The sequence below is a fragment of the Narcine bancroftii genome, chromosome 5 (genome assembly GCF_036971445.1).
Source record: "Narcine bancroftii isolate sNarBan1 chromosome 5, sNarBan1.hap1, whole genome shotgun sequence".
Lineage (NCBI taxonomy): Eukaryota > Metazoa > Chordata > Chondrichthyes > Torpediniformes > Narcinidae > Narcine > Narcine bancroftii.
In genome coordinates this window covers 196,106,897-196,129,822 of record NC_091473.1, presented here as the reverse complement: position 1 = coordinate 196,129,822, position 22,926 = coordinate 196,106,897, and the positions used below count along the sequence as shown (strand labels likewise).

Here is a 22,926-nt window from a genome sequence, read left to right as displayed (position 1 = left end):
TGACAGCAGTTCTATAAACCGGAAGTTCATCATCCTGGCGCTGAGCTTTGGCGAGCACCGGGTAGTCTACACCCGGAGAGAGGGCACGTACTTCTTGAAGGGAGGAAAGGGACAGGACATCAGCCAGAAGACATCTGCCTCATGTTGGCTGATGAGGACTTTCATAACCCTCGAACAGTGGCCGTCCATGCAGACATTCTGTGGCACACAACACAGCTAGGTCAAAGCCCAGGGTCCACGGGTACTGGCGACGAGGGCGCATCTTCCCCTGGACAAGCATTACTCCTTGACAATGGCTACGGCGGCTGGCTACTAAAACAGTCTATGTCTGGGATGAACTCTTCCAGCATAAATTTCTAGTCGACATGGGGGCAGAGGTTAGGGTCTTTCCTCCTTCGAGCTTTGACACCCAGGAGCGCGGGTCCGGTGCTCATTGCGGTGTATAGCAGTTCGATTCGTACATACGGCGCACGGACTAGACCCCTGAAATTTGGCAACAATAAGTTCACATGGAATTAATTTTTGCTATTGTGTCCTGGCCATTGCTGGGGGCCAACTTACTCAGAGCCCACTCACTGATGGTGGACTTAAAAGGACCACCACAACATTCCAGACTTTCCCCCTTGGAAAAGCCAAACTACCTGCCCAGCACCAAGATGCCGTGGAGAACGCGAACAACGAATTCGCCAAACTTCTTGTGGAGTTTCCAGACATTTTCACTCCCAAGTTCTCCACTGTCGCACCCAAACATGGCGTCGCACACCACATTCTCACCCAAGGACCTCCTCTCTACGTGCCTGAGCCCAACGCTTGCCGTCCGACAATTTGCGGCTTGCAAAACAAGAGTTTCACAAAATGGAGGAACTTCGAATCATACGCAGGTCTGATAGCCCATGGGCTTCCCTGCTATATAGGGTGCCCAAAGCCACGGGAGGCTGGAGTCCTTGCAGGGATTACAAGTGTCTCAATGACGTTACCACTGCAGGCCATTACCCTGAGTCCCTTATACAGGACTTTACAGCTAATCTTCATGGGGCCAAGATATTTCCTAAAATTGACTTGGTGCATGGGTACCCAATTCTGGCATCAAAACACCGCTCAACCTCTTCAAATTTTTAAGAATGCCTTTGGGCTCAAAGATTCTGCACAAACATTCCACCGACTGATGGACGCAATGGGGTGTGGCATGGACTTCCTTTTCGTGTACTTGGACGACATACTTATCGCCAGCCACTCCCACAAAGAGCACCTGCAGCATTTGCGTTTACTCTGCTGCCCCTTACAGGAGTTTGGGCTGTGAACCCCGCCAAGCGCAAATTCGGACAGTCCTCTATCGAGTTCTTGGGACATCAGATCAGTAGCTGGGATGTCATTCCATTGCCTAGCAAGGTGGAAGCTATCCTCAAATTCATGATGCCCGATACAATCGAAGGACTCCAGGAATTTGTGGGGATGGTCAATTTCTATCACCGCTTTCTACCCTCTGCAGCTCATATTATGAACCACCTTTTCGCCCTCATGTCCAGCAATGCCAAAGAACTCGAATGGACAAAGGAGACGACAGTAGCATTCCAGCAGACCAAAGACACCCTAGTGAAGGCAACATTGCTGGTCCATCCACAAATGGATGCACCAACCACCTTGACGATAGATGCGTTCGACGAGGCAGTAGGTGGGGTCGTGGAACAGTACACCAAGGGACATTGAAAGCCTCTAGTGTTTTCAGTAGGCATCTCCGCCCTCCAGAAACTAAATACAGCTCATTCGAGAGGGAACTGCTGGCAATGTACCTAGTGGTCAGACACCTGCTATTTTTTGGAAGGCAGGGACTTTGTGGTTTTTACTGACCACAAACTGCTAACGTTTGCCTTCGCAAAGACATCAGATCCCTGGTCAGCCCATCAACAACGCCACCTTGCTTGTGCATCCAAGTTTTCAACCAGGTTTAAACCTATCTATGGTAAGAGTAATGTGGTGGCTGATGCCCTGTCCTGCTCCTCTGTTCAAGCAGTATGTTCCCTCTCTCCGGGTGTAGACTGCATGGGGCTCGCCAAAGCTCAGCGCCAGGATGACGAACTCCTAGCTTATAGAACTGTTGTCACAAGCCTGCAACTCAAGGATGTAGCCTTTGGGCTGCAAGATACCACTTTCCTGTACGTTTCCACAGGTCAGCCTCTCCCTATCGTCCCTGCTGCATGGAAACTTTGCAGTTTTGATGCCATTCACAGACTGTACCACCCCTCCATTTAAGTGACAATTCGCCTGATAGCTGACAAGTTTGTATGCCATGGACTCAAAAAGCAGGTCACATACTGAGCACAGATGTACGGATGGCCAATTTGCAAAAGTGCAAAGGCATGTGAAGGTGCTGCTTCAGCCTTTCCAGCCACCGCAAAGCAGATTCGATCACGTGCATGTAGACATTGTCAACCTTCTTCCGGTCTCACAAGGGTCTAGGTCTCGTTAATGGTCATTGACAGATTCACCAGGTGGCTGGAGGCAGTTCCTATAACGGACTCATCGACTGATTCATGCGCCAGAGTTTTTATTTCTGCCTGGGTATCTCAGTTCAACCTACCCACACACGTCGACTCCAACAGGTCCACGGTTTACCTCCACTCTCTGGGACGTTTTGTCACGACTGCCGGGAATGCAGCTCCACCACATGACAGCCTACCACCCACAGTCGAATGGCTTGGTGGAGCAGTTCCATAGGCACATTGAAAGGAGGTGCCACCAATTGAAATCTTAGGGAGACTGTGGGAGGTGCTTGGAAAATTGGCCTAAGTTCCCACATCAAGGCGTGGAACAGTGACACCCTCATCCCAAAGGAACTCAGGGACTGTGAGTTTGTGCTTGTGTGTAGAGGTGCACACAGGCCACCCTTACAGAGGTCATCTTTACAGAGGACCCCTATAGAATGCTACAAAACAATCGTACAACTTGTGTACTGGACATTGGGTGGTGGGGGGGGGGGGGGCACCCAGAGACATTTACGAATGACCAACTAAAGTCCACTCATCTTGACTTTGATCAGCCCTTGCCACAATCCCTGGTGCAAAGGCACGGACGGCCACTCAGGAGTGGTGGAGGCACCATATAGCATTTCACCGGAGGCTTGATCGAAACGGCTTGGGAGGTTCTGAGTAACGTCATGACATCACATTGCTAAGACGTCATTTGGAACGTGCAGGGTTTTAAAAGCTGCAGGTTTGAGTAAACAACTTTATTGATCTTCGACTCAATTATGTCTGATCATTTTTCTCGTTCTTCACTTCACCCTGCGACACGTGCCTCACCCTGCCTGAACCTAACTTCAAGTTGAATGGTCCGAAAGAGCGAAACCACTGCATTGTCCATGTTGGGTCCAAAAACCGTCTGGGCCCATCGGGGTCACCAACGTTGCATCTGTGTTGAAATAGAGAACGAGAAAATGATCAGACGTAGTCAAGTCGAAGTTCAGTAAAAGTCGTTGACTCAAACAGATACCTGCAGCTTTTGGAAACCCCTTGTGTTCCAAATAACGTCATCACAATGTGACATCACTCGGAACCTCCCGAGCCACTTCGATTAAGTCTCCGGTGAGCCACTACAAAGTAAGCTGGCATAATATTTGTATCTGAGAAGTGAATTATACTAAAAGAAAGTGTAAATATGTTAAAAAGGATTTTTTTTTCAGATGCGATACTATGTTTGTTTTGGAAAAATTGAAAAATTTAATTTTCGATTAAAATAAAAGAGAGAGAAAGGCGGCTGAATCAGGTGGACCAGGTCCCAGACCAGATGGATGTTGTCCTAGATGGACTGGCCTGGGACTGTGTAGGGACTGGTCAGGGTAGATCATTTGGGGCAGCACTGGACTTAAACGGTTGGCCATAACCCGGGCAAACACCTTGTAATTGGTACAGAGAGAAGAGAGCGGACACCAGTTCTTCAATAGATGGAGATCACCCTTCTTTGACAGCATGTCTACAACAGCCCTGTGCTATGAGAGGGGCAGCTTTCCTGTCGCCAGGCTCTCCCCTAAGACCTGTATATAGTCACTCCCCAAGACATCCTAAAACTCCCAGAGGAACTCCATCATGAGCCCCTCCAGCCCCGGTCAGCTCCTCCAACGTCAGGGGAGCATCAGACACTCATCCACCTCTGGGTGGATCCCTCCAGCCCCAGTCAGCTCCTTCAACGTCAGGAGAGCATCAGACACTCATCCACCTCTGGGTGGATCCCTCCAGCCCCAGTCAGCTCCTTCAACGTCAGGGGAGCATCAGACACTCAACCACCTCTGGGTGGATCCCTCCAGCCCCGGTCAGCTCCTCCAACGTCAGGGGAGCATCAGACACTCATCCACCTCTGGGTGGATCCCTCCAGCCCAGGTCAGCTCCTTCAACGTCAGGGGAGCATCAGACACTCATCCACCTCTGGGTGGATCCCTCCAGCCCTGGTCAGCTCCTCCAACGTCGGGGGAGCATCAGACACTCATCCACCTCTGGGTGGATCCCTCCAGCCCTGGTCAGCTCCTTCAAGGTCAGGGGAGCATCAGACACTCATCCACCTCTGGGTGGATCCCTCCAGCCCCGGTCAGCTCCTTCAACGTCAGGGGAGCGTCAGACACTCATCCACCTCTGGGTGGATCCGAGTTAGATCCTCCCACAAGTCATCACTCGCCTCCTCACTGGTTGGATCTGGTGAGAACAGGGTTCCGTAGAAGGGTTGAACCAAGTCTCATATTTTCTCCGGGTCCATGAGAGATGAACTGTCATCAGCGAACAACTCCACGAGCTGCCAGCAGACACCCCGCCACTTCTCCAGGGAGTGGAAGGGTGAGGCACAATTCAAATCCTGGAGCCGTGACCTCACGTACTCACCCCAAGATCACTCAAGCTGGAGGCCCATCAGTGCCTCCTCCTCCTGATGCAAGGACCATAGGGGCTGATTCTCAACAGATCTGAGAACGAGACTCCATCGAGCAACTCTCCCTCACGTTCCCAGAATTCTGGCTCTTAATTAAACCTCTGAGGTACCTTGGGCAGAAGGGTCAGATGTGGGCCTTACCCACATCCCACCCCACCCAAGAAGTGAAAAATCCCCTATTTCCTCCTCCGAGCGGCCCTGGACTCCCAGAAAGAGCCCCAGAAGTGATTATCCCTCCAGCAGCCGGTTATTGAAAGGCCAACACGTGGATCGCCCCCTCATGCACGATGGAGTGAGATCCACCCACACCAGGTGCTGGTCCGTGCATGACACAGCTTCATGGAGGCTGCAATGACACTAGAGATGTGGGCCAGGTGGTCGACGCGTGAGCCACCTCCTGCACACCTCCGGGTGAAGGCACTGGAGGCTCCGGCAGGCATATGCTGAGTGAAAGGAGCCGACCAGCTCCCTCAACGTGTTCACTGATGCCTGGTCTCGCTGTAACCCCCGAGCGACCCCCTTCTTCAAGGGGACAATTAAAGTCTCTTCCAAGGATAACACATTCACTCAAGTCCAGTGAATCCAACATAACCAGCACCTGATGAAACAGGCGCCTGCTGTACGCCGGGCCTGGGGCCTACAAGTTAAACAGGTGTGCCTGCTGTATGCCTGGCCTGGGGATACATGTTAATATAGTGGAATGGTATGCCATCCAGGCACACATCGAGGTGGAGCAGGTGTCCCGGCACCAGGTTCTGGACCTTCACAATCTCCGGCTGGAAGTTCAGGGCCAATAAAATGGCCCTCCCACTGGAATTGCCAGTAAGGAGACTCATATAAACACCTCCTCACCACCCAGGTTCTGGGTCAGTTCATCTGCTGGGATCGTGTGAGTTCCCTAAAGGAAGCTCACTCCATACTTCCACTCTCTGAGCACGGAAACGTTCTGGAACCTGCCATGAGCTGCTCTGCTGCCATTAACATTCACCCTTGCTACTGTTGCAGACAGAGCAAGAGCATATTACTTGGTACTCGTGCCCAGTCTACTCCCTCGGTAGATGACAGGGCTACTCTGCACCTTACGGTGTCGAATCTGGGAAATCCTTCATCCTGTGCCGCTCATTCCCATGAATGTCTTCCTTCCATTCTGGTTCAGGATGTCCCACAGCGACGCCATGACCCCGTCCAAATCCAGCCAGTGGGCTGCAGCCAACTTAGTCTTATTGATGGCGCCAGTAAGGAAACCATAAATCTCTTCAGTCGCACATGGACTCATGTCAGGGTGGACGACAGCATCCATCGTGTCACTGTCAATGGAGGGCAGCTCATCTCCAACACCGAACATTGAATCCCCACCCTCCTCACGACACCTGCTACTAGTGACCAGCTCACTTGCTGGACATGGAGCAGTGGGTGGCTAGAACTCACCGTTACCTCCGTCACTGTCCCACCCCCAGGATCAGTGGTGGAGGGGCCCTCTCCCAGCCCATGCTGAGAGAATGGACCCATTGGGGGCTGCCCAGCAGAGAGATGTCCTTTGCCTGGGGCATTGGGCCCAGTGACGGCTCCAGCAGGTCCCTTGCTTATTCCCATGTTATTATGATCGACCGGGGTTGGGAGGGACAACTCCTGGGAATCCTCAGGGTCTGGCCTTGGGCCACTATTCCCCCACTCCCCCTGACAAGCCCATGTCCGTCTTCATCACAGCCCCTGACCTCTCCAACAAAGGGTATTCCTGCACAAGGGCACGAGGCCTCGACAGGGGACAAAGGCTGGGGGTGCACCTCCTCAACCAAAACCTTCCGCTCACGTCGTCCCAGTTCCCCAAGACCATCCCCCAGTTCCCCAAGACCATCCCTCAGTTCACAAGAGGGATGTCGCCAACGTTTTAGCATGGGGGATCGTGTAGGCCCAGAGGCCTCCATGTCAGAGGTAGCCTCTATCTCCTCATACTCCTGCCCACTCCCCTCAGGGCAGACCACCTCTCCCACCCAGGATTCAGGGGTGGGTACAGGCATTGCATCACCTGGGGGTCTTTCTATCAGTAGTTTCTTCACCTCCCCTTTGGACGATCCTCCCCTCCCCGCCCTTGCTTTGCCCCTGCATCTCCTGCTACAGGAACTGGGGGATGGGGGGGTGGGTCAGCGCCAATGGTGGAACTCGCTTCTCAGAGCGTGGGGCAGTCCTTCCAAACATGTCCCAGCCCCTTACAAACATGGCACCACATATGGTCCACGGACCAGTGGATTCAGTGCACCTTTCCCTTGTACTGGACCTGGAACCACCCCTCAGTCTCATCCTCCTTCACCAACATCTGACATCGGAAAAAGTAAACGTGCCTTAATTCAGGTTCCCGAAAGCCAAACAGAAATAGGGAGATCTCTGACTTGACCACCCCCAAAAGACGCAAATGGGATAGAAGGAGATCATAAAAAATAGTGGGCAGGATGTTGGACAGACTCACCTGCTGCTTGGCAGACTCTAAAGGGTCCACCTGCAGGAACATTCGCCCCCCCCCCCCCCCCCCCCACCCCACCTCAACCTCTGTACTGATAGCCAGGGCCACCGTCTTTGCAGTTTTTAAATAAGTCACAGCCTTCCCGTCCATTTCACAGTTGCTGTTATGGCTGAGGGGCCAAGGACCCTCCCCATCACCTTTATGCAGTCTCCAGCTTTGAGAGTCGGGGGCAAGTGGATTTTCACCACGTCCATCATCTAAGGAACCAAAAGGATTGCAGTCACAGGGGCCACCGAAGCTGCAGCAGCGTAACTCCTGGAGGGCCCAGCTCTTTCAGGGGACCGGGAGGACATATTTGAGACAGCACCAAATCCAAGATGAGAGTTGGAGGGAAATCCTCCGACCACTGGCTCCCTGGAAACCTTCCAACGCCTCCCAAAATCCCGAAGGTTAGGCCTTTGAAATACCGTTATTTACCTTCGTTAACCAACCACTAAAATTAACAAATAAAGGAATGGGAGGGGAGGCATCGACTTTGAGATGTTAATGAGTAAATTAGGCAAAAAGCTGGTGTTTTACAGTGGAGGAGGTCGATCCTGTCAGGCTGCCAGCCAGTTACTTTATCCGCGTTGTTGGAGAAGCAGGGTTAAACTCCCAAAGCAGCAAACTCTTCTTCACAAAAAGTCCTTCAGAGCTCTCCCACACCACCAAAACAAATCCCCCTTCAGTCTCAGAGCCTTTTGCAACAGGAGTGATTCTCGATCTTCCAAATTCCTTCCCAGCGATACAGACCGTGGCTTCACTCTGTGTCTGACCCCGGGAGTGTGTGATGGGACAGTGTGGAGAGAGCTTCACTCTGAGGCTGACCCTGGGTGTGTGTGACGGGAGGTGCGGAGGGAGCTTCACTCTGTTTCTGATCCAGTCTCTATCACAGCACTGCTCAGTGTTGAGTGTTGGAGGAGTAAGTTGAATCTGGCCCTGAGGGGTGTGGTCCTGATGTGTTGTTATGCTTTCTTCCTGAGGAGTGGGCTGCTGCACTCAAACCCTGCTGATTACGCCTGGGGACAGAGTGGTCTCGATGCAGTCATCACGCAGGTGAGGAGGGGCCAATGGTTCATGATCCAGAGATTCAGTCTCTGCATGTGGAGAACAGAAGGCTCATCCCACCCTCTGCCCCTTGTATCCCTGCACCCTGTCTGCTTCATTCCCCTCCTCCCATCCGCATCTCTCCCTCCCTCCTCCCCCCATCTCGCCATCTGACCCGTCTCCGATTCACCCCCTCCCTCCTCCTCCTCCCCCTCTCCAACTTCCCTGCCCCAACCCCATTCCCTCCAATTCTCTCCCACCTCTCTTCCCTCCCCTCCACCTCCGCTCCCGAGAAGGGAGCTGTAGGGACATGGGGGGAAGTGGGAGGGTGAGCCCCCTCCCTTCCCTGGGGAGGGGCTCTGGGACTGGCCCAGAGGTCTGACCTGCATCTGCCCCACAGCTCCTGGGCCAACTGGAGAACACGGGCCCCCCACCGGCGGACAAGGACAGAATCGCTGCCCTCCCCACGGTGACCGTGTCCCAAGAGCAGATCGGTGAGTGGAGGGAGAGTGGGGGGGGGGGGGGGGAGGGTTGGTAATGTGACCCCAGGGGGAGGGGTGAAACGTTGGCGATGTGACCCTGGGGAGCGGTGAAAGGTCAGCGATGTGAGCCTGGGAGAGGGGTGAAAGGTTAGTCGTGTCCCTGAGCTTCCCCCCTGATGTCTCCGCAGCTTCCTCTCTTGAGTGTCCTGTCTGCAAAGAGGATTATCTGCTAGAGGAACCGGTCCGCCAGCTTCCCTGTCACCACCTCTTCCACAGCGACTGCATCGTGCCCTGGTTAGAGCTGGTGAGTCCACCCACAGCATGGGGGAGCCCTGACCCCACCAAACACTGCCCCCATCCTGGAAATTAATCATTGCAGCATGCCGAGCACCCCGGGAGAGGTGGCCAAACAAGTGCAGGAGCCGAAGGGTGGGGGAAGGAACTCGGAGACAAGGAGACTCCGACAATCCTGAATGTTACAGGGTCTGACACCCTGCTTAAATCCATTGGTGGGGGGGGTGAAATATGGAGCTTTTCTTTAAGTTAGATCCTGACAGTGGCAAGGCCTCAGACTCTTTGCTCATGGAATTTTGTCTGCTACAATCTCCTGGGTGTCATTATACCTCCGTCCAGCTGCTGCCTCTTCCTGAATCCTGTTGTGGATGCTGATCCGTGTGGAGTTTTGCCAATTCCTCCGGGTGATTCTTCTCCAACAGTTCTGCACTCTGGGTACAAGGGCATAGATCCATAGGACTTTACAGCACAGAATCAGGCCCTTTGGCCCTTCTAGTCTGTGCCCAATTATTCTGCCCAGTCCCACTGACCTGCACCCAGTCCTGAGCTCTCCATACCCCTCCCATCCATGTACCTTAAAATGTTGAAATTAAGCTCGTTCCACTCTCCGTGTGAAGGAACTCCCCCTTTCACCCTTAACCCATGTCCTCTGGTTTGTATCTCACCTACCCTCAGGGGGAAAAGCTGACCTACATTTACTATCTATCCCCCTCATCATTTTAAATACAGACATCCCCCCGCTATTCGAAAGTAGAGCATTTTTATGAGACTTTTCGTAAGCCTAAATGGCGTAAAGCGAAGAAGCGATTTTACCATTAATATGTATGGGAAACATTTTTGAGTGTTCCCAAACCCCAAAAATAGCCCAGCAAATAACACACAAAAACTAAAATAACACTAACACGTGGAATAATCAATACACAGCTGAAATAAATGACTTGATTTAATTCACCACAATCGAAACGCTTAATTACATCCAGTTTTTCGCAAAGCAGAACACCCTTACGAGCTCTCTTGGCTTTTCTGATACCTTAGGTCACACCTTGGTAACGGATGCACAAAATAAATCGCGATAAAGCCCAGAGGCTCACAGACCCAGTTCAAAGCTGTGGGAGCTTGATGCTGAACGTAGTTCCCGGGGAAGGAGCCGCTCAGGGTGCATGCTGCCTCTATAACAGCTCGCTGCAAATCAAGCACTTAATGCTCTTCACCTTTCTCCTAAAGCAAAAATTCCTCTTCGGATTCTTTCGGATAGTGAAAACAGGTACTAATGTAGGTCTTTTGTAAAAGCGAAGTGGCGTAAAGCGAACCTTCGGAAATCGGGTGATGCCTGTACCTCTCTCAAATCTCCCCTCATTCTTCTACACTCCAGGGAATAAAGTCCTAACATGTTTAACACTGTTTAATAAAGTCTTAACTCTGTAACTCAGATCCTGAAGTCCGGGCAACATCCTAGTAAATATTCTCTGCACTCTCTCTATCTTATTGATATCTTTCCTGTAGTTCGGTGACCAAAACTGCACACAATACTCCAAATGTGGCCTCACCAATGCCTTAAACAACTTACCGTAACAACCCAACTCCTGTACTCAACACTTCGATTTATGAAGGCCAATATGACAAAAGCTCTCTTTACAACCTCGTCCACCTGATATATTCACAATTCCTTATTGGCAATTAACCAATTCCACAGTATTTTTCACAGACATTTAAGCTTTTAATTCCCTTTTGTTTTCTGAACATAGAACTTTACACCAGCCATTCTTGACCATTTTTTGTCTATTGACGCTTAGGTCTCTGCTCTATGTTTCTGGGCCTCCTTGCCTGTGAAGCAGTCAATTTTAGTTGGTTTCTTCCATAATTCTCTCCTACCAACCACATAAAATATATTTTATGACTTCAGTTCATGGACCCCCCCCCCCCACTTAATTGTGCAGTGGCCCCCGCTTTATGACACAGTACAGAACCTTGGGCCCACAATGTTGTTCCGACCTGTATAAATGTACACATCGATCGAAACCTTCCCTCCCTCAAATCCATAACCCTCTATTTTTCTTACATCCACGTGCCTGTCGAAGAGTCTTTTAAATGTCCCTATTGTTGCAGTCTCCACCAAAGAATTCCAGGCGCCCGCTACTCTATGTGGAAAAACTTACCCCGACATCTTCCCTAAACTTTTACCTTCTGCAGATGCCCTCTGGTATTTGCTACTCCCACCCTGGGAAACAGGCGCTGGCCGTCCACCTTATCTATACCTCTCAGAATCTTGTAGATCTCTATTAAATCTCCTCTCACCCTTCTACACTTCAAGAGAAAAGCCCCAGCTCTGCGAACTTTGCCTCATAAGACATGCTCTCCAATCCAAGCAACATCCTGGTAAATCTCTGCCTTCTCTATCCGTGAAATCTGCATTTCACTGGTGATATTTTGAAATATGGCCATCTCCTTGACCTTTGAGCCTGTCTCAAAATTCCAGTGAAATCAGGAAACGCCGAAAATGCTCGTAAATGAACCGAATTGATGACTGCAGATAAACCTGCACCCATCTCCTAGTCGTCAGTGGTGGGTGTACCCGAGGTGTACCTCTCCCTCTCTCCCAACCAGAACCAGACTTCTTTATCTTTTGGGCAATTTATAACCATATAACAGTTTATGGCATGGAAACAGGCCATCTCAGCCCTTCAAGTCCACGCCGGTTCACTCAAACAAGTCCGCTAGATCCCCCCGCCTATTCTCCGCCCATAACCCTCCAACCCATGTATATATCCAGCCTCCTCTTAAATGTAAAAATTGACTCTGCCTCAACTATTTCCTCCAGAAGATTATTCCATTCAGCCACCACTCTCTGAGTGAAGAATCATCCTCCAATGTTTCTCCTAAAATTTTGCCCCATTACCTTCAACTGGGGTCTCCTGATATTCCATCTGGATGGCATCAACATCGACTTCTGCTTCTGTTTTGCCATTCCCCATTCTCCCTCCCTTCCCCATCCCTCAGATTTCAGATTGTCAGAGTACTACGTGGCATCAAATACAACCCCAGCATTATTTTTCCTGTGGCCTAGACAGAATTTCCACTTATTTAATCGGGGACCTCCTGCTTTTTGTTCGCATCTTGACCAAGGTCTCAGGCCCGAAACTTGGTTATACCTTTATCTTTGGTACATAAAGAACACTGCTGAGTTTCCAAGCGTTTCTGTGTGATCACAATGTCTCCAGAATTTTTTTAAATGTCTTGTTTTAAAATTGGTTTTTTAAATAATTTTTAAATGTAATAGCAAGGTAACAGGCCATTTTGGCCCAAGAGTCCATGTTTCCCAATTACACCCAATTATCCAAGACCCCTGGTACGTTTCAAACGGTGGGAGAAAACCAGAGACCCGGGGAAAACCCACGCAGACACGGGGAGAATGTACAAACTCCTTACAGACTGCGCGGGATTTGAACCCCGGTCAAATAACCACCACGCCAACCCGTGCCACCCCTATCTTTGTCTTGGTGACATAAAGGACGCTGCTGAGTCCCCCCGTGTTTTCGTGTCAACTACAATCACGGCGTCTCCAGACTTTCGTTTTGCTCGCCTCTCTCGCCCTTCCTTCAGAACCATTTGTCGTGTTCACTCCTGCTTCCTCTCTCCAGCATGACACGTGCCCGGTGTGCCGCAAGAGCCTGAGCGGGGAGATCACCACGGGTCACCAGCGGACTCCAGAGGAGCTATCAGGGAACCTGGCGAACAGCGGGATCAGGCAACGGGATCCGTGGACATACTGATTAAAGGGCTCGGCAGCGACTCAGCCTGGCGCCTCCGGATGAGTAATATTGTAAATCATACACATTAAAGAATTAAGAGGACACAAACTCGAGATTGGTTTGCTCCCAATCGACGACAACGGCAGGCTTTCATTCTGTGAATCATGTGGTGTGGGATTGATTCACCTGTCGGTGGATGTACGGATGAAAAGGTCTCTGCACGGTTTGGCCAGACCCCTGACCCCCATCCCCTTCTGTTTCATTCTGAAGATGGCAGCAAATTAACTTGGGCCAGATGGATGCAAAGGTGTTGGAAGGTAAAGGCCCAGGGGTTGGTCATTGTAATCAGCCCTCCCGCTGTCCCATTCCCTCCCACTATGGCTTATCTCACCCTCACCTTTCCCCTGCTGTGCCTCTTGTGTGCCAGGTAAGAATCCAGGCTTACTCCTCCTTCTCTCTCCTTCCCCCTCCCACTCCCCTCACCTCACTCCACCCACCCCCTCCCTCTCTCCTCTCCCCTTCCCACTCCACCCTCTCTCCTGCCCCACTATCCTCTCCCCTCCTCTCCTTCCTCTCTTTCACTATACCCTCCCTCACCTCTCCCAACCCCTTTCTCCTCTCCCACCTCTCCCTCCCACCTCTCTCCTTTTAACCTTCCTCTCTCATCTCCCCCTCCATCTCTCCTCCTGCTCTCTTCTCCACACCCTTCTCTTCCTCCCCTTCCTCTCTTCCACCCCTCCCTCTCCCCCTCCTACTCCTCTCCCACCACTACTCCCATTTTCCCTATTTCCCACCCCTCCCTCACTCCTCCCACCCCTCCTTCTCTCCCACTCCTCCTTCTCTCCTCTCCCACCCCTCCCTCTCCTCCCCCTTTCTCCTCTCCTCCTTCCCCTCCCTCTCTCCTCTCCCCCCCCCACCTCTTCTCTCCTCTCCCCCTCCTCCCCTCTCTCCCAGACTACTCTCCCCCTCCCGTACTGACAGAACCCTCTGGCTCCCACTGCCACACTCGAGGCCAGCGTGGTCTGAGTGCTCTGGATCTGACCCGTTACTTTTTCTGGGATGATACCCGTGCTGCTGTCCCGAAGAATGTTGTTCCCTCTGAGGCAGGTATTTTTAAAAACCACGATAGTTTGGATTAGCTGGGTAGAATCGGGTTTTTAATTCGTACCTGAGGTTCCCTGCAGGTCTCAGATCCAGTGAAGTCCCTATACCTGGGGACCCCACTGGTGTCTGTGCCCGATACTACAGGCATCGGTTAAGGGGATGGTGGAGGGAAGGGGGTCCTCCACACTGGCCTCACCTCCTCCCAACCACTCCGCACCCCTTGTTTTCTGGCACCAGGAAGGTGTGGGGCTCGAGCCCATGGGGTAGGTGGAGGGAAACTCTCACACTGACCCCAATAGCGGAAGCTGCCTTGAGGTGAGCCCCGATCTCTGCACCCTCTCCACCTCAAGGAGCGGCAAGAAACCTGCTGGGGGAACTCCAGCAGTGGGGGGTGGGGGCATCACGAGGGGTCATCTGTTCTCTTCCACCCCCTTCCCTGCCCCCACTGACTCCTCCAGCAGGTTGCTTGTGGCCATCCATCTCGTTTCAGACAGGCCTCCCTGTTCCTCATCCTCAACACTAACGTATTGTGTTCAAGAGAGAAGCAGGTCCAAATCCAGAGCCCCAAAACTCTGCTCGAGCTGCAGTCAGAAAGTGTACGAAAGTTGATATGAATCGAGCATGGTGCTCACCAGAGAGCCTGTATCGCTTTTTCCCCGTAGTTGTAAATGTTTAATCTCTGTTCTCTCATTTGTTTAAAGGTCTTTATTTTGTAAATAAACCAAAATAAAAAGGTACTCAGGTTTCCATGCTTCTGAGCCGCCTGCTTTGGTGTTTTTCTCCGATGGCAGGAAGCGAGGGCTCAGGTCCGGGGTCCAAGCCGTCAAACCAGAGCTGCTGGTGCTTTGCATCCATAGGGTAGGGGTCCGGGACACTTGGGGAGGGGATGAGCAGGGTTTCCTCAACAACATTGCCAGCCTAATGCCCCCACCTCCATCGGCAATCCCTCCACTCTCCGGTTCCAAATTCAGTGATCCCCACTCGGGTCCTGCTCCCAGTGGAACATTTCCCCATGGTCCCGTCCGGGATTTATTACCCCCCCACCCAAACCTGTTCCAGGATCACCCCATCCCCCCATTCCAAGATCTTCCCCTTTGCTACTTGCCGCATTCCGACATCTCCCATTCCCACTCCAACATCTCCCCCCCCATTCCCATTCCAGGATCTCCCCCTCCCATTCCCATTCCAGCATCTCACCCTTCTGTTCCCATTCCGGGATCACCCCCTCTCATTCCCTTTCTGACTTTCCCCTTCCTGTTCCCATTCCAACATCTCCCCCAAGTTCCCATTCCAACATCTCCCCCTCCCCATTCCCATTCTTACATCTGTCCCTCCCGTTCCCATTCTGACAACTCCCTCCATTCCTTTTTCGACATCACCCCCCCCCACCCCGTTCCCATTCCGACATCCCCCTCCCGTTCCCATTCTTACATCTCTCCCTCCCGTACCCATTCTGACATCTCCCCCTCCCGTTCCGACATCCCCCTCCCATTCCCATTCCAAGATCTCCCCCACATTCCCATTCCGACATCTTCCCCCTCCCCATTCCCATTCTTACATCTATCCCTCCCGTTCCCATTCTGACTTCTCACCATCCCATTCCGACAACTCCCTCCCCCCCCCCCCGTTCCCATTCTGACATCTCACCCTCCTGTTCCGACATCTTCCCCATCCCGTTCCCATTCCAACATCTCACCCTCCCGTTCCCATTCTGACATCACCCCCTCCCATTCCGACACCTGCCCCCCCACCCCCATTCCCATCCCAGCATCTCACCTTTCCGTTCCCATTCCGGGATCACCCCCTCTCGTTCCCTTTCCGACATCCCCCTCCCATTCACATTCCAACATCTCACCTTCCCGTTCCCATTCCAACATCACCCCCTCTCGTTCCCTTTCTGACTTTCCACTTCCTGTTCGCATTCCAGGATCTCCTCCTTTCCCTTTCCGACATCCCCCTCCCATTCCCATTCCAACATCTCACCTTCCCGTTCCCATTCCAACATCACCCCCTCTCGTTCCCATTCTGAATTTCCCCCTCTCATTCCAACATCTCACCCTCCCATTCCCATTCCTACATCTCCCCCTCCCGTTCCCATTCTGACATCAGCCCCTCCCATTCCCATTTCGACATCACCCCTTCCCTTTCCCATTCTGACATCTGCCCCTCCCTTTCCCACGCAGCATCTCACCCTTCCGTTCCCATTCCGGGATCACCCCCTCTCGTTCCCTTTTTGACTTTCCTCTTCCTGTTCCCATTCCAGGATCTCCCCCATTCCTTTTTCAACATCTCACCCCCCTCCCGTTCCCATTCTAACATCCCCCTCCCATTTCCATTCCACCATCTCCCCCTCCCGTTCCCATTCCTACTAATCCCCACCTCCCATTCCCATTCCAACATCTCTCCCTCCCATTTGCACTCCAGGATCTCCCCCTCCCATTCCCATTCTGACATCTTTCCCCTCCCATTCCATCATCTCCCCCTCCCATTCCCATTCCATCATCTCCCCCTCCCGCTCCCATTCTGACATCTCCCCCTCCTGTTCCCATTCTGACATCTCCCCCTCCCGTTCCCATTCTGACATCACCCCTCCCATTCCCATTCCCATATCTCCCCCACGTTCCCATTCTGACATCTCCATCCCCTATTCCCATTCTTACATCTGTCCCTCCCGGTCCCATTCTGACTTCTCACCCTCCAATTCCCATTCTGACATCTCCCCCTCCCGTTCCCATTCCGACATCACCCCTCCCGTTCCCATTCCAAGATCTCCCCCTCCCGTTCCCATTCTGACATCACCCCTCCCATTCCCATTCCAAGATCTCCCCCACGTTCCCATTCCGACATCTCCATCCCCTATTCCCATTCTTACATCTGTCCCTCCCGTTCCCATTCTGACTTCTCACCCTCCAATTCCCATTCTGACATCTCCCCCTCCCGTTCCCATTCCGACATCACCCCTCCCGTTCCCATTCCAAGATCTCCCCCTCCCATTCCCAATCTGACATCACCCCTCCCATTCCCATTCCAAGATCTCCCCCACGTTCCCATTCCGACATCTCCATCCCCTATTCCCATTCTTACATCTTCCCTCCCATTCCCATTCTGACTTCTCACCCTCCAATTCCCATTCTGACATCTCCCCCTCCATCCCATTCCCATTCCGACATCACCCCTCCCGTTCCCATTCCAAGATCTCCCCCTCCCGTTCCCATTCTGACATCACCCCTCACGTTCCCATTCCAAGATCTCCCCCACGTTCCCATTCCGACATCTCCATCCCCCATTCTCATTCTTACATCTGTCCCTCCCGTTCCCATTCTGACTTCTCACCCTCCCATTCCCATTCCGACATCACCCCTCCCGTTCCCATTCTGACATCTCCCCCTCCCATTCCGACAACCCCCTCCCGTTCCCATTACAAGATCTCCCCCACGTTTCCATTCCGACATCTCCATCCCCCATTCCCATTCTTACATCTGTCCCTCCCGTTCCCATTCCGACATCTCCCCCTTGGTTCCCATTCTGACATCTCACCCCGTTCCCATTCTGACATCACCCCCTCCCTCCCATTTTCATTCCGACATCTCCCCCTCCATCCCATTCCCATTCTGAGAGGTCCCCCTCCCTCCCATTCCCATTTCCACATCTCATCCTCATTCCTGTTCCCATTCCCACATCTCACCCTCCCTCCCGTTCCCATTCCAACCAGCCCCTCCCTCCCATTCCCATTCTGACATCTCCCCCTCCCACCTGTTCCCATTCTGATATCTCCCCATCCTGTACCCATTCCGGGTTTCCCCTCTCGTTCCCATTCCAAGATCTCTCCAACCCATTCCCAATCTGACATTTCCCCTCATGTTCCCATTCTGACTTCCCCCTCCCATTTCCATTCCAACATCTTCCCCACCAGTTCCCATTCTGACATCCCCCTCCCATTCCCATTCCAAGATATCCCCCTCCCGTTCCCATTCCGACATCTCCCCCTCCTATTCCAATTCCAGCATCTCTTCCCCCCCTGTTGTTAACCCAGTTCCTATCCCAATATTCCCAGCGGAAACTCCCCTCCCCTCCCTGCTGTTAGCTCCGTCTTTGATTGGTGTGGATGGAGAGTGCATTCCTGCAGATTCCTAACACTGGCATGGTGCAGTAATCTCTGGCCCAAATCCACAACCACCAGCAGATTCCTTCAGTCCTGTGCTCGACACCAGCCATTCTCAACTGTTTGCTTTTGGCTGTGGCCCTTTACATCTCTGCTCAATTTTTAAGGGTTCCCTTCCCTGTGAAGCAGTGGTTTGATTATTTTTTTCTCAATCTCTCCTCCCAACTACATAAAAAATATTTTATGATTTTGGTCCCTTCTCCCCCCCCCCCCACCCCATTGAGAATGGCTGGGATGTCTTGATACAAAGGAAGTTAGTTCTGGCTTCAGTGAACAATAAGGAAACTTAAGTCTGGCTTTATTTCCCATATTTTTTAAAGTTTTGACATTAACAAAAGCTTTAAATAAAGTGCTTTGTACATGTATTGCTTACTGCTTCGGCGACACTGAGAGACCGAAGCCAGGAGAAGGGTAAGTGGGAACTAGTGTCCTACCCCGTCTACCCCCCCCCCATCAACTCTCTGCCTCTCAACTATGAAGTCACTCTCGCTTAGCCGAAGGCTTCTCGATTACCTCTGTTACCCTCCAACTCGATCTTTCCCCCGTCACCTTTCCTCCAGCTCTGCTTTCACAGAGCCCCCCTTGCCCCCCCCGATTATTCTCACCTTTCCTCTCCTGTCGTTCTATCCATGTTGAAAAACTGAACAACAAAGATTCTGCTTCCTGAACACTGTTGGGTGTATTTTATGGATTGTGGACTGTTGATCACAAAAATCACCTTAAACATTTCCTATCATGTACCATTTATTAGATATAATCTATTTTTGTGATTTCCTGTCATATTTTAAGTCGACTTCGAGCAGACAAAACCGCCAAGTACAATATGTAATTGAAAATTCATTCCCTGCGTTCGCACGTGGACTCCTTCCCGGCCGAACTCAGTGCGGTCGGTGACAAACACGGTGAAAGGTTTCACCGGGACATTGTGACCATGGAAAAGTGGTATCAGGGCAACTGGAATCCATCAATGCCGGCCAACTATTGTTGGACATGAGAGGCATCAGATGCTGAGTACAAACGAAAATCAACGGCAAAACATTTTTACGTCAGTTGAACTAAAGCAGTGTGTCAACATCATGATGCGATTAAACATGGTCAATTCAATTAAAGTAAATTTAATGTTTCTCCAACGACTTGGAGCAAATCTGAAATTTTCTTTGAGTTCAGCTTGAAGTTGTCCATCATAATTCCCAATTTTGATTCAGGAAGCAAACCTCTTGAAAAACTTTATTGTCCAGTGTTATTGCCTTCTGCCTGTTGGCCTGTGCTCCTCCCACCACCCTCTCTTCCCTCCTCCCCACCGCCACCCCCCGCCTATTTATTCATCCTGTGGGCTTTTTACTCATGTAGAACACAATAGGCTGCAGACACTATGATTATAGTAAACACCTCAAAATTCTAGAGGAACTCAGCTGGTCTTTTTTAGCATCTCTAGGAAACCTGAAGAAATATTGGCAATATATCTTTGTCTCTTATAGGTGGTGAAAAGCTGGGCTGAGTTCCTCCGGCACTTTTGTGTGCTTGGTTTTTACTCATACCTTGATGAAGATTGAAGCCCCAAACATCCGTAATATATCTTTATCTCCCGTGGAGGCTGCAAGACTTGCTGAGTTCATCCAGCATCGCTGTGTTTTTACTTCTTCCCGAATGCCTGGTTCTAATAAAGATGTATAATGCTGGCAAAGCTCAGCAGGTCAGTCAAGGCCCCTCCGGAACCCTTTCCCTGATGAACGTTTTGTGTGATTTCCCCTCTCTTGTGCAGCGTCTGAATATGTCCCTGGCATTTGCACCTCTCCCAAACTGTTCCGATTGTGGGTATTTTGTGTGGGATAACTCGGCCTCTCACTTGAGTTGGCCCATTCCAGGAGGCAATTCAAAGTTGATCATTTCCCCAGATTTCTATCTGAGGGATGTAGGTGAAGCAGGTAAGTCATTGTACTGAAGATTCAGGTCCCTTCTGCTGAGTGTCAACCAGAATTAAGGCAGCTTGCATTCCCCAACTGGTGATGTGATGGGTTTGGAATATACAGGCCTCTGCGTATGTAGAGGGTTAAGCCCTTGGGATAATCTTGCAAACATCTTCAATACTTCTTAGCAGTGTGGAAGAGCAGAGGGACCTTGGGGTCCAAATCCATACATCTCTCAAGGTCGCCGTGCAGGTTGACAGGGTCGTCAAGACTTGTATTCTGGCCTTCATTGGTCGGAGGATTGAGTTCAAGAGCTGTGAGCTAATGTTGCAGCTCTTCAAATCTCTGGTTGGAACACACTTGGGGTCAGCACGATTGGTGTAGCAGTTGGCTCAATACTATCGCAGAGCCAGCGACCAGGGTTCGAATCCAGCGCTGCCTCTAAGGGTGTTCTCCCTGACTCTGCAGGGGTTTCCTTCGGGTGCTCTGGTTTCCTCCCACCAGGGGTGGCATGGGCTCGTGGATTGAAAGGACCTGTTGCTGCACTGTCTGTCTAAATTTTAATATTGTGTTCAGTTCTAGTCACCTCATTACAGGAATGATGTGGAAGCTGTGGAGAGGCTGCATAGAAGATTTACCAGGATGTAGCCTGATTGGAAAATGTGTCTTATGAGGCAAGGTTATCAGAGCTGGGACTTTTCTCTTTGGAGCGAAGGATGAGAGGTGGCTTAAGATTGGGAGGCATAGACAGGGTGGACAGCCAGTACCAAAGGACATCTGTATAGGGTAGTGATTCCCAAAGTGGGTGATGCCACACCCCCTCCCCACCTGTGGGTGGTGGAAAGATCCAAGGGGGAGGTGAGGGAAAGAAACTTCCATCTTGTTATTATTCAGTCTGCTGCAAAGTTTAGTGAAGAAGCCATTGCAGTAATTTTCTGGCTAAACTCGGGGTGGCGTAGTGAACAACATAAACGATGCCAAGGCGAGAGCTGGTCTCGGTGACTGCCATGTTCTACTGGCACAACTAACCCCCCTCAGCACCACCACTAACCCCCCCCCTCTCAGCGCCACCACTAAACACCCCTCTCAGCCCCACCACTACCCCCCTCTCAGCCCCACCACTAACCCCCCTTTCAGCCCCACCACTAACCCCCCACTCAGCCTCACCACTAGACCCCCCTCAGCCCCACCACTAACCCCCTCTCAGCGCCACCACTAATCCCCCTCAGCCCCACCACTAGCCCCCCCTCTCAGCCCCACCACTAACCCCACCTCAGCCCCACCACTAGACCCCCCTCAGCCCCACCACTAACCCTCTCAGCGCCACCACTAACCCCCCTCAGCCCCACCACTAGCCCCCTCTCAGCCCCACCACTAGCCCCCCTCTCAGCGCCACCACTAACCCCCCTCAGCCCCACCACTAGCCCCCCTCTCAGCCCCACCACTAACCTCCCCTCAGCCCCAACACTAACCCCCCTCTCAGCCCCACCACTAATCCCCCTCTCAGCCCCACCACTAACCCCCCTCTCAGCTCTGCCACTAACCCCCTTCTCAGCTCTGCCACTAACCCCCCTCTCAGTGCTGCCACTAACCCCCTTCTCAGCTCTGCCACTAACAACCCACCTCACCCTCAGTGCCATTGTATGGGGGGGGGGGTGGTGCTCAGGATGTGGCTTGGAGGCCAAGGAGATGGCAGCATGAGAGCCTTTTTGAACCACTGATATAGGGTGATGGGAGATGTCAGGGGTACGCATTGTGGGGCCTGGACAGCATTGCCGGGGGTGGTGGTGGAAGCTGGAACAATAGGGATATGTGAAAGGAAGAAAGCTAGAAGGTTCTGGATGTGAGGGAGGGAAGGGTTAGATTGTTGAGTAGGTTTCCATGGGTTGGAACAACATCGTGGACCTGTGCTGCGCTGGAATGTTCCAATGTTACTGGTTGATGACCTTTCATTCTGAGGATGTGTTCTGGACCTTGAGCAGCCTGGGGTTGGTAGAGCGAGGGATTGGGCCGAATTGGACAGTCAAGGTCTACTCTGCAGAGGTTCACCAGTCTGGGAGCGGCCAACTCGATGGATTTGCAATGAGGCAGAGCTTTTCCATTCACTGAAGCCACTGCTGCAAGTAAGTGCAGAGGGTAGAGGAGCCACCCTGGGGGTTGGGGGGGGTGGGGGGGGGAATTGGACAGTGGCAGCAACAGATGAGTGAGAGGGAGCAAGCTGACCACCACCCCCCCAGTGGGAACCAGGCCCTAGGAATGGGAACAGCTCTGAGATGACACAGTAGGTTTACACAGTGTCCTTGCCAATGCCCCTGGACAGAGTTAGTCCCAACAGTGTTTACATTGGATGGCGGTCACTTCCATGAGGCCTTGGCAGGCTGCAGGAGTCTTTGTGGAGTGCCCAGCGACGGGGGTCAGTGTGGCGGCTTTGGTGCTGGTTGATCCTGCAACACCCCACTCTCACTCTTTGCTCTTGTGTGAATCATCTCCCTCATTTTTTGGTTTTCTCTTGAAGAAACCACACTGTTGAGAGAGAGGAGGGGAGGAGGGGAGGGAGAGCGAGAGAGAGGGTGATGGGAAGGGGAGAGAGGGAGACGGGGAGGAGGAGAGGGGGAGGGAAGGGAAGAAAGAGAGGGAGACAAAGGGGGAGGGGAGACAGGGAAAGGGTGATGAAAAGGGGAGAGAGAGGGGGAAGGAGGAGGGGGAGAGAGTGAGACAGTGGGAGGGGGAGGAGGAGACGGGGAGGGAGAGATGGGGAGGGGAGGGAGAGGGT

At 52.0% G+C, this 22,926-nt stretch overlaps 3 protein-coding genes across 5 annotated transcripts in view; 2 read left to right on the top strand and 1 right to left on the bottom strand.

Annotated features, from left to right (window-relative positions):
• rnf115a (ring finger protein 115a) overlaps positions 1-13,088 on the top strand; it is a 32,012-nt gene extending 18,924 nt beyond the window's left edge. For 2 of the 3 annotated variants that reach the window (XM_069940603.1, XM_069940605.1), the window contains 4 exons: positions 8,392-8,464; positions 8,856-8,949; positions 9,126-9,241; positions 12,870-13,088. In XM_069940603.1, the coding sequence (XP_069796704.1) occupies positions 8,392-8,464; positions 8,856-8,949; positions 9,126-9,241; positions 12,870-13,001 (415 nt within the window). In that variant the 3' untranslated portion in view covers positions 13,002-13,088. The remainder of the gene's footprint in view (positions 1-8,391; positions 8,465-8,855; positions 8,950-9,125; positions 9,242-12,869) is intronic. The other variant, XM_069940604.1, reaches the window with a different exon arrangement.
• A 1,155-nt stretch (positions 13,089-14,243) lies between these two features.
• On the top strand, positions 14,244-17,821 carry LOC138765444 (uncharacterized). Its single transcript, XM_069942483.1, has 7 exons — positions 14,244-14,347; positions 14,575-14,688; positions 14,876-15,655; positions 16,012-16,246; positions 16,348-16,387; positions 16,509-17,023; positions 17,117-17,821. Exons 1-7 carry the CDS (start codon positions 14,244-14,246, stop codon positions 17,819-17,821), a joined length of 2,493 nt encoding a protein of 830 aa, XP_069798584.1.
• A 3,881-nt stretch (positions 17,822-21,702) lies between these two features.
• The window catches only part of itga10 (integrin, alpha 10), a 172,929-nt gene continuing 171,705 nt past the window's right edge, over positions 21,703-22,926 (bottom strand). The window contains exon 30 of the mRNA XM_069940600.1: positions 21,703-22,676. Coding sequence (XP_069796701.1) covers positions 22,614-22,676 — 63 coding nt within the window. The 3' untranslated portion in view covers positions 21,703-22,613. The remainder of the gene's footprint in view (positions 22,677-22,926) is intronic.